Source organism: Pseudonaja textilis, chromosome 2 (assembly GCF_049901715.1).
Source record: "Pseudonaja textilis isolate UNSWEBS1 chromosome 2, rPseTex1.2, whole genome shotgun sequence".
NCBI classification, from domain to species: Eukaryota; Metazoa; Chordata; class Lepidosauria; order Squamata; family Elapidae; genus Pseudonaja; species Pseudonaja textilis.
The window spans coordinates 65,741,930-65,752,517 of record NC_141991.1 but is presented as its reverse complement, the minus strand read 5'-3'; the positions used below and the strand labels follow the sequence as shown (position 1 = coordinate 65,752,517).

Below are 10,588 nucleotides of genomic sequence, written 5' to 3'. Positions count from 1 at the left end.
GTTGATATGCTTGTGTGTTTTATTAACTTAGCCTTTGTGATTATTCTGTTGTGTTAGGAGGGAATTGTGTTGAATTGTGGATAACTCAGTCCTAATATTCCTGACTATTGCTGGTCATAATGCTGAGCCTGTTGGGTTTTGTGGATGGCAACAATTAAAAAGGAACCTCCACTTCCTCTACCCCTCCCCCCTTTTTTCTTTCCCTCTGGGCAGTTTGGCTGGGAATAAGCAGGGCCATCTTTGATTGCCTGTCCCAGATGTGCAAACTGAATCTGAACTACAAGTGACAAAGTGATCCTATTCGGCTATTCTAATAAGCAGCAGAGATCCTCAATAACCAGGTTTCCCTAAAGGCACCGTTAAAAGGACTGTTCTCAACTTGGGAATGGTTCTGTTTGCATGATACATCAGGTTCCACTGTGACAACCAAGTTTTTAACCAAGTACCTTCTATAAACTTACAAAAATTCACAAATCACTATTAGATCATGTTTATAAACAGTTTTGCCCAGTGGTTAAAACACCAGACTAGAAAGTGGGAGACTGTAAATATAGGTCCACTTTAGCCATGAAAGCCAGTTGGGTGTCTTTGAGCCAGTCTCGCTCTGCTCATCCCACCTCATGGGAATGTTATTGTGGGGAAAATAAGAGGAAGGAGGAGTATGGTTCACTGCCTTGAGTTATTTGTAAAAACAATAAAGATGGGATACAAATAAAATTAATAAACTATGAGTAAACATGTAAATAAACAAACAAGGCCTATGTAAAGCAATCTAAGCATTCAAAAGCCTAAGTATTATTACAGTGTCCAGGTTAAAAAAGCAAACTGTGCATGCCACTTCTACTATACAAGAGACTGGGGAGAAAGGGATAGCTCTTTTTATTCTATGTGGATCATTCTGTCCCAATTTCTTGCTCTCCAGATACCAGTTTCCACTACACTCTTCAGAAATTGGTTCAGGACAGCTTGTAATCAGTAACCACTTCAGAGAACAATATTGTCAATTTCTATTTCTAGTTTATTTAGACCAGCTTCCTGCAACTTGATACATCTTCTCCTGCTGGTCCAAACTTTATTGGGTCTGCAACTTTCCAAAGTCTAGGTTGGTGAGGCATTCTTTGCACTGTAGCCCCAAAGGTTCTGGGGGGAGTCAGATTGGAGAAGATTGACCTGGACCGCTGGGGAACATTCTAGAATGGAGCCATCGTTTGTCTTCAGCAGCCGCATTTTAAACAAAATGATGCTCAGTAAAGACAAAAGTAGGAAAATATCCTCTTTTAGAACATTATTTGTGCCAAGGTTCCATGCACAAGTTCCATCTGAGATGGTAGTTTCAGAATAAAAGTATTTTTTGTGATTTGCCCAGGCAAATTAAATCTGTTTGTGCAATCTGCGCTGTGCCTCACTTTTAGCGTGGATTATTTTAAAAAGCCGGATCCAAGACCACATAATGCAGCAGGTTAGTCCACTGTAGGTAGACCCCCATCTCCTCATTGCTAGCCTATCCTTGAATGGCAACCCCCTCCAGACAAGAGTTTTTCCTCTGGAAAACTAGCACTAAGAGCAAGCAAGCTCTTTCAAGCCAGCAAAGAGCTGGGAGACGGCCTTGGACACAAAACCACCTCCCCTCTTTGCTTGCCTGGGGCTTGCTTCTGCCTGCTCAACCCTCGGCAAGGGAGGAGGATTTTCGCTGAAGCCGCTTCCATTTAAATATATAAATAAACATATCAAATACAAAGAAGGATTAATAAGAAACCGGAGGTCCCGGTTCCTTCTTCAGCAAGGCTGTTTGCTCCCTGCGGAGGAAATTCGCCGGCGAGGATTTCAGGTAGAGCGAACGAGCCAATCCACCCGTCCCGCTTCAGCCCGTCTGGAGGGGCTTGGAAGCCGCACGGGGGCTGCCAAGAGTGTGTATGCGTTTGAGTGCGAGTGCCCTGGGAAGGTTTGGCTCGCAAGTCGCAACTCCAATGGCTGCTGTACAAAGCAGGTGGCGGGGCGGGGGGGTGGTGCCGGGCGGGGGCGCCTGCATTCTGCTCCCAGGCGAAGCCGGAGCTGCACGAGGAAACGGGAAGGGAGAACCACACGGTCAAGGCCCGCCGCTCTTGACCGATGTCAAAGAGCTTGAAGCGGCTGCGAAGGAGCGAGGGAGCCGGAGCCTGGGTAACTCTGGGCCGCCGTTCGGGGTCTGCACCGCACCACCTCCCGCCGGAGTTGGGGATTCGGCTGTGTTGGCTACGCTGGGGCTGGTCCCCCTCTGCGAGGCTCCCCGGCCGCCCTTGCCCCCACATAAAGACGAAGCAGCGCTGCCGAAGGCAACAGGCACGCGACGTTCTCGCTGGCCCCGGAGAGGAGCTGCGGCAGCGGGGGTGGCCCTTTTCAGCGCCCGCAGCGGTAGAGCTGGCTTCTCTCCCCAAGTCAGGCGGGAGAAGCTTCATCCAATCTGTGGGGAGGAAGAAGGACAGCACCCAAGCTCACTGCTGGGCGAGCCATTGGCTGGGGAGTGGATCTCCCTCCCCCACCCTTTGAGGGTTTGGGGAGCGGCCTGGTTTCGTTCTGCAGAGGAGATCCTGGCCCCGTCTCCCACCCCACGGTTCTCGGGGGCAGCGTGGCCCTGCTCTCGTCTCTGGTGCGGGAGAACAGAATCTGGCCCCCTTGGGGAGTTGGCGGGGGCCAAAGGCAGTCAGATCTCTCGCCACAGCCCAGGCATTTATTTAAGGAGAGACGGCTCCCCTCCCTTAATCGGCGAAGGAGGTGGGGCGGCGAGGGGGGGGAAGAGAAAAGAATAGCGACGGAGCTTTTCTTCACTCGCCACCCCATTGTTGGCCACAAAGAGGGAACAAGTTGACCTGCTCAATTTCCCTCATTGTTTGGGCGCGAATATGGGGGCGGCCTGGCTACATCCTGCTGCTAATCTCAGGGGCAGAAAGCCCACCCCGGTTTTCCTCTCCCGCTTGAAGCGGAATAGGTTTACGAGGTCGCTTGGGCGCCCTGGTCAACCCCATGGACGTGGTAAAGGGCAGCTCCGACTCGGCGGCACCACGTGCCCCGGAGAGAACCCCGGGACGGCCCTAAGCCCGGTTGGCTGGTGGTCACGGGGCGTCAGGAGGACTGCCCCCCCCTCCCCTTATTTCAGGCTGGCAAGGAAAGCGGCGGCTGCCCAGCGGGTGGGTGGACGAGCTGAACAGCCACCATCTTTGCTCGCTCGTGCTCTCTCCCGCACCGCTTGGCGGGGGAGCTAGCCAAGGCCTGGCCTCGCAGGCGGCGCCCTGCCTGGGGTGGCTTGGTACGAAACGACTTGTTTAGGCTGCGTGGAAGGACGGGCGCTGGCGCTGGCCGCGAGAAAGGCAGGGCTTGTCCAGCGCGAGCAGAGAGGAGAGCTGCGGCGCCATGTGCCGTAGGAAGGAAGGGAGGGAGGCAGGCCGAGGTTAGGCCGGGCAGGATTGCTCGCCCACAACCAGCCCTGGGGAACAGGCTAAGGAGGTAGTCAAGTGGAAGGAGCAAGAGGTGGGGCAGGAGGGGCTGCAGCACTGAGCACTAGGGGGCAGCGACAAGCACACAGGGCCGTGTGGTGCCCGAAGGGGACAGGAGCGGGCGCGCCCGCTCTGATTGGACAGCGCCGCGTTTGCAGCTGCTGAACCCCAAGAGTCAGTCAGGGGGCGCGCGCGAGCGCGCACGGGGGGGACAGCAGTAGCGGCGGCGGCGGCGGCGCGCCTGCAGCGGGGGCGCGCCTGAGCGGAAAAGAGCGAGCGAGCAAGCAAGCTAAGCGCAAGAGGCCGGCAGGCTGCTGTGCTGGAGTCGGAGCGGGTAGGGGCCGGAGGAGCCAAGTCGGCTCTTCGTTTTGGCCCCGCACTGAGGGAGGGGGCAGGTAAATTTCAGGAACGACTTCCCCGCTCTCCAAAAAGGCTTGAAAAGCGTATTCGGCCAAATTCCATCCGGACATGGCAAGGGCGCTGCAGCCCACTCCAGATGGGCCTTTTTGCAAAGGGGAGGGGGGGAGAATCCTTGCCTAGCTTCTGTCGGGCCTAGTTAGGAAAGCCGGGCGGTAGGAAAAGGAGGAGGGATGAAAAGTCCAGAAGCCTTTGCTGAACCGTTCACTCTGTAGCAGCTGGGAGCTTTCGGGGGGAGGTGGGGAGGGGGGGAGTGCGGAAAGGCCAGAACAGGCCTGCTCTGCTCTGCGGTGCTCCCGGCAAGCAACAGCAGGACGGATGTTGCCCTTGTTTTGAAGGCAACGTCAGGTTGTGGCGATTAGGAGGCAACGTTGCTGGGAGTGGAGAATCGGAGGAAGGAGCCCGCACCCGGCTTGTTAGACGTTCTGCGGCCTCCGGGCCAGAACAGAAGGCGGCTGTCGGGCCTCTGCCGCGGCAGCGGCCGCCGCGAAAAGGAGGAGGAGCAGGAGGAATGGCTGCCATTTTGGAGAACAAGGCCATGGAGGGCTTGGCTGACCCCATTGTTGCTGTGTTTACTTCACAGGTTGATGCCCGCCTCACAGAATGGATCAGGCCTGCGAAGTGAGCAGGAGGGGCTGCCTGCTTCCTTTCGCCACTCCTTTGGGGCTAGAGGCGCTGGAGGAGGAGGACGGGGACAGCAGCTCCTATGTGGGGGAGGGTCGGAGCGGTAGCCCCGAGCTCCCTAATGGGTGCCCAGTGGGGCTCCCTCCAGCAGCGTCGGAGGCTGCATTCGGCCAGGAACCTTCCTCCTCTTATATCCCTCTGCGCAAGCTGCAGGATTTGGCCTCCATGGGCAATGCTGAATATTTGAATGGCTCAAAAGATGGCTCTGATTCCTTGCAGGAGCTGGAAATGAACGACTCCAGCCGGGACTCCCTGGAGCTTTGCAGTTCGTCATTGTCCTTAGATGGCTCCAGAGACTACCCTCTGCAGGATTCTGCCCGGATTCTGGATTTTGACTCTTTTTCTTCATCCGAGGAAGACAAGGAGGTGGATTCAGAAGCCTCCTTCATCACAGCTGAGGAAAATCCAGAGGAAGAAATTCACTTGAAGATGGAAAATAGAGCTATAGCCACCTGCAGTAAAGAAACTGACTCTGAAAACAGGGCAGACCTCCATCTAGGAGACTGCGTAGAAATTAGACCCAATGAGACCATTTCTGCCCTCTTATCAACCCCAGTTTCTTCTCCAGAGCATGTGCAAAGTAATTCTTACCAAGAGTCTCCTCTAGGGAGCAGGACTGAGAAAACGGATCTACTCTCAATGCCTTATTTACCTGGAGATGCTGATCGAAGAAAAGAAAGCCAGTTTAGTCTCATGAAAGTGTCTGAAAAGGAAGATCCAAATCCGACTCCCAACACCTTAGGAAACTTAATAGAAAGGCTTGAATCTTCAATTACTGCAAATCCACCAACTCCAGGATTACCATCTGTAAGCAGCCTTGGGGTACCAAATAAGTTTTCTGGAAATTTATTTTACTGTGGCCACCTGCTGCTGTAGAGAAGCACAAATAGAGGGAGGAAGGCTAGTCAGTTATGGGGCAGTCTTCTGCAACCTGGTGCCCTCCAGATAATCTTTTTCCTTAGAACCATTAACTGTCTGACTAGGATGCTAAAATTTAATTCATCTGGAAGGCGTTAGGTAGACAGAAGAAAGTTGTTATGGGGCAGATTTTTCCATATATCTGTTTATATGTTTCAGATGAAAATTGAAATGGGTGTGATTTAGTAAAGTGAATAATACAACTGTAGCTTATTCTGCCTGGCACTCTATAATCAAAGTTGACATATTGAAAAGTAACTTATTACAGAAGCAGGATTGAAACTGTTATTTTTTTTTTCTTCTATAGGAATTCCCACCTTTTCTTGCTTCTTATTGACAACCATTTGCCAGAATTGGGATGTGATATTTTATAGTTTATTTTTAAAAAGTATTTATTTTTTAAAAAAATCATTTACATCATTTTCTTCTTTCTGCTTACAGTTTCAATTATTGGTATGAATCTGAAATTTTAAAACTGCTTTAAAGCCAAAGTATTCTTTGGATAGAACATTTGTCTATAGAACTAATTTTTAGAGTCTATATAATTTATGAGTGTAGATTATCTTTAAATAAATGAAAAATAAACCAGTTATACGAACTAAAAAGTTATTCTTGCATTTCTGACTTGATTTGCAAGGTTGGTAGAACTGTTTCATGTAAAGGTCTCACTACAAGATTAATAGCAAAAATAATGAAAAGTGTAACTTTGAGCATTTCTTTTGCACAGAAACACATGTTAGAAGCTTTCTGTCAGTTTTGTCTTTTTGGTGCATATGATACAACGAAGTGACATGTGGAATACTATACATTGTATAGTATACATGTGATGTCAACAAGTGTCATATGACTGGTAGCCATGATTATATATCAGGATAAAATAACATACATGAAGCAGGAGGAAATACGGTATTTTAGTAAAATTAGTAAGGTTTAACTTATAAAGTAGGTTTGAAGATTACATTTTTATAGGTATAAGAAGTTGATTTATTTGTGGGCTGGAGTTGATTGGGAATGACAGAGCTATGATGCTGATAATACTTGGAATCAAAAGTTTACTGTTCAGGAATAATTTTGCAAGTAATTATGTTTTGCTGTGGCCCTGTATTTATATTATCTATATGCTCAGAGTGGAAGTATTAAAGAATAAACACAGGGATTGGATTAAGAATTGTGCTGAAAATTTGTTTTCATTGTGGTTGGTTTGTAAAGGTTTGCTGTGGCAGTAAAATAGAAAAAAGAGTATGATATAAGAGTAATAGAACAATTCTGCATTTGCCCATTCAGAAGTATGTTCCATTTAATTACATGGAACCTATTTCTAGGTAAATGAGAAAAGGATTGTGAACACTGATTTGGTGCACACACATACACACCACCTCTAAGTTTGGACATGATGATGTGGGATTTTTAGAGTTTGCTTGTTATGCAAATCAGACTATTATGAGTTTTTGTGTGGATGCAAACAATGTATTTGTACCAAATTACTGCTATAAGAATTGTTTTATCTTCAACTGTAACATTGAAATACTGTTCATATATATTGTTACTTTACTGAAGGCTAGATAATCCAGGGGAAAAGTTGTTGCATCTAAAAACAGCAGCTAACCTAATAATATTTTTGCAGCAAGATTTATACTTCATTGGATGAAGTGGTTATTTCAACTATTGTGCACATGTAGGTATGTGAATGTGTATGTATACACACGCACACAAACATTTTGCACAATATAAACAAGAATAATTCTTAAAGCAGTCATCCAGTTGAAGCAACCTGACTTATATGAATTGAGTAATTTTTTATATTTGTGGATCGGTGAAATTGATCTGACTAAAGAACCTTATTTGTTGTTTTAAATAAAGCAAGCATAATCCTACAAGAGACATTCTCTCCTATGCAAGGCCAAACAAGAATGTCTCTGAAGTAGTTATTTTATGATGTTGCTACTATTTGTAACTGTTTGCATTAAAACATTTGGCTTTTTGTTTAAAATGAGGTGTAAAGGACAAGCAATGTAAGAGTTAGTCATAGGAATATCACTGTCCTGAATATAATTACAAGTTTCATTTCCAAATCACTTTGTGTCTATTGTTTTGAGCCTTCTGTTCTCTTAAGCCTTCTAAGTCTGAGCGTCCATGATTAGGTCCTATGGTAATTATTGCAAAATAGGAAGCATATTGGATGAACATTGCTTGCTTGTGTGGGATGCTGTTGAGACAGAGAAAAATAAGAAATCTTTTTTTAAAAAAGCTTTTGTCTTTTAGAATTCAATATTATAATTTCTCTTTTAAAATGTTTTGGCTAAGATTACGTAAATCAGTCTAAAAGTATGTTAGCTATTGAATCACTTTTGTGAGCTTATATATTAACAATAATAAACCAAGTAAATTCTAGACAGTTACTGATATTAGCAATCTATAACAAAGGGTAGTTTCTTCTTTCATTCAACTGAAAATAGTATTTGTCTAAGAAGAGTCAGTAAGGCTTAAATTATGGTTAATGGTGTGAGTTCTCATACTTGAAGAAGGTGGAAATCTTTATTCCTTGACTTACCACCATTTGTTTGTAACTTTTGTTAGTGACTATTTGAAGTTATGATGAACCCTCACACTTATGACCATCTTAGTGTCCCTGCAGATTTCAGTCTGGGTGCTTGGCAACCAGCTTACATTTACAACAGTTTTATAGTGTCCTGGGCAGAGGTGGGTAATCAGCAGGTTCTGACCAGTTCTGGAGAACTGGTAGCAGAAATTTTGAGTAGTTTGGAGAACTGGTAAATACCACCTCTGAATGGAGATTTTATAGTATCTTTCCCCTGCCACGCCCACCAAGCCATGCCCACAGAACTGGTAGCAAAAATTTTTTGACTCCCACCACTAGTCCTGGGTCATGTGATTGCCATTTGTGATCTTCCCCCACTGCTTTTGACAAGTTAGTGAAGAAGCTGGCAGGGTAGGTCACAGATCATAATCATGTGATGCATCACTCAACCAAAGCAAAAAGATCATAAAGTTAATTGTGGTCCTGATGCTTTGCTTAACATATTTTCCAGTTCCAGTTATGGTCATAAAAAGAGGACTACTTATAGCCTGTGACAAACTGGAAATGGGAACTTTACACTTGTATGGAGCTTAGGTGAGTGCAGAAGCATGTGGCCTGTAGTGTTTCAGTGGGATACTAAAGATTGCTATTACTTCAAACCACCCAGTAAACTCATCGGTAGAACTGTTGCCTTTCTGTGTAGAATAATAGTGGATATTATTTTTTGCTGCAAAAAAGAAAAATAATTTGATGATTTATGGACGTGGTGATTGGAAAGGGTAGATTATGGAAAGAAAGAAACTTTGATATAACCTTAGTAAGAGAGGATGAAATACAAATATTCTTATAACTGCTGTTAAGTAGATTAGAAACCACTTCTTTATTATTTCTTTTTCATCATTTCTACTTCATTTCTTTTTTCTTTCCTATTTCTCTTAGCTAAAAATTTGTAATGTTTTTATTCAGAGGAAAATCAATCAATCTATCATATCTATCACCAAAAATGGGGATCTGGCATGTTCTTGTAGCTGGGGGGATGTGTAGTCTGTTCCCCTGGGAAATCCCATCTCAGGTTTCTTTGGGCAAAAATTTCACTTAGGTCATCTTTTCTGCATCTATTTTTGTATTTACTACCACTCAAATTATGAAGAGCTTTCTAAAAATAAATGGTTTCCATTCTACTCCACATAATCTGCCCATAACATGAGACCTTCTGACAAACATAATGGACAGGTAAAAATAATTTTGTGGGTTCATGCTAAACATATTAATAGCACACTTATTGTAATGCAAGTAAGTTTTAGTTGTTCAAAATCAGTCACCATTATTTATAAAATATTTGTTGTAGTCATAGAAAAAATGGAATAGCCTTCTAATTAATTTAAAGCAGTAATATTTATTATAATGTAGACTGTTTCTTAAAATGTAATTCTAGAAACCCTGAGTGTCCCCTTAAGACCTCTTAAGGGTCTGCAACATCAAATCTGCCAGCCGATGTTGAAAAATTATATCCGAGGAAGTATCTTGTCCCAATTTCATCAACTAATCCTGTGATGGCGAACCTGTGCCAGAAGTGGCACGCAGAGCCATCGCTCCGGGCCTGCCAGTTGTCACCCGTTGCTCTTCTGGCTGGTCTTTGCATGTGTGGGAGTGCCAGAAACCGGAAGGGCACATGCATGTTAGAAAGCAGAAGACTAGGTGGCCGGCGCACAAATGCGTCCTGGGAAACTGCTCTTCCAGTTTCTGGTGCGCGCATACGTGCTCCCATTTTGGCACTCAGTGTCAAAATGGTTCACCACCACTGAACTAATTGCATCAGATCAGGCAGGGAAAGTTTGTTACCGGCCCAATCAGTTAGAGAATTTTGACTGGCAGGACCTAGATAAAGAGCCTTCGCTGCTGTTGCCATCACCCTATATAAAATATTTTGCCTCCAGAGATGAGATTGTACCCAGCTCTTTTAGCCTTTCAGAAAAGTATAAAGACTTGGATTTGCTAATTGGCATGGGGATTAAAGAGTCACAGGCGACCCTGAGATTGGTTGGTGATTTGAGGCACTCCCTCTGCCTTTTAAATTGCCTTTTAAACTTTTGTTCTTATTTTATTTTCCATTTTTGTTTCCATTCCATGAGTCATGGTGGCACAGTGCTTAGAATGCAATACTGCAGGCTAATTCTGCTGACTGACTGCAATTTGGCAATTCGATCCTGACCGGCTCAAGGTTGACTCAGCCTTCCATGCTTCCTAGTGGGTAAAATGAGGATCCAGATTGTTCACTCTGTAAACCACTTAGAGAGGGCTGTAAAGTACTATGAAGCAGTATATAAGTCTGACTACTATTGCTATTGAGGTTTTCAGTTAAGTCTCTTTTACATAGTTTTTTGGTTTGTATCTGTACCAGCCAGAGTCACTTGGATAGTGAGGTGGGCAGTGTTGAGGTAATTCCCCGTTAGGAGAATGAGCACATACAGGGAGACGTATAGAGAGTAGCGTTGGAATAATACACACAGAGCACACAGATACACTGTACAGTAAATGTAGGGTTTTACTTCCAGAAAGG

The 10,588-nt window shown here is 45.3% G+C and overlaps 1 protein-coding gene across 1 annotated transcript in view; it reads left to right on the top strand.

Annotated features, from left to right (window-relative positions):
* Window positions 1-3,357: 3,357 nt before the first annotated feature.
* The window catches only part of NSD1 (nuclear receptor binding SET domain protein 1), an 81,206-nt gene continuing 73,975 nt past the window's right edge, over window positions 3,358-10,588 (top strand). Inside the window, exons 1-2 of the mRNA XM_087924183.1 lie at window positions 3,358-3,865; window positions 4,471-5,378. Coding sequence (XP_087780309.1) covers window positions 4,491-5,378 — 888 coding nt within the window. The 5' untranslated portion in view covers window positions 3,358-3,865; window positions 4,471-4,490. The remainder of the gene's footprint in view (window positions 3,866-4,470; window positions 5,379-10,588) is intronic.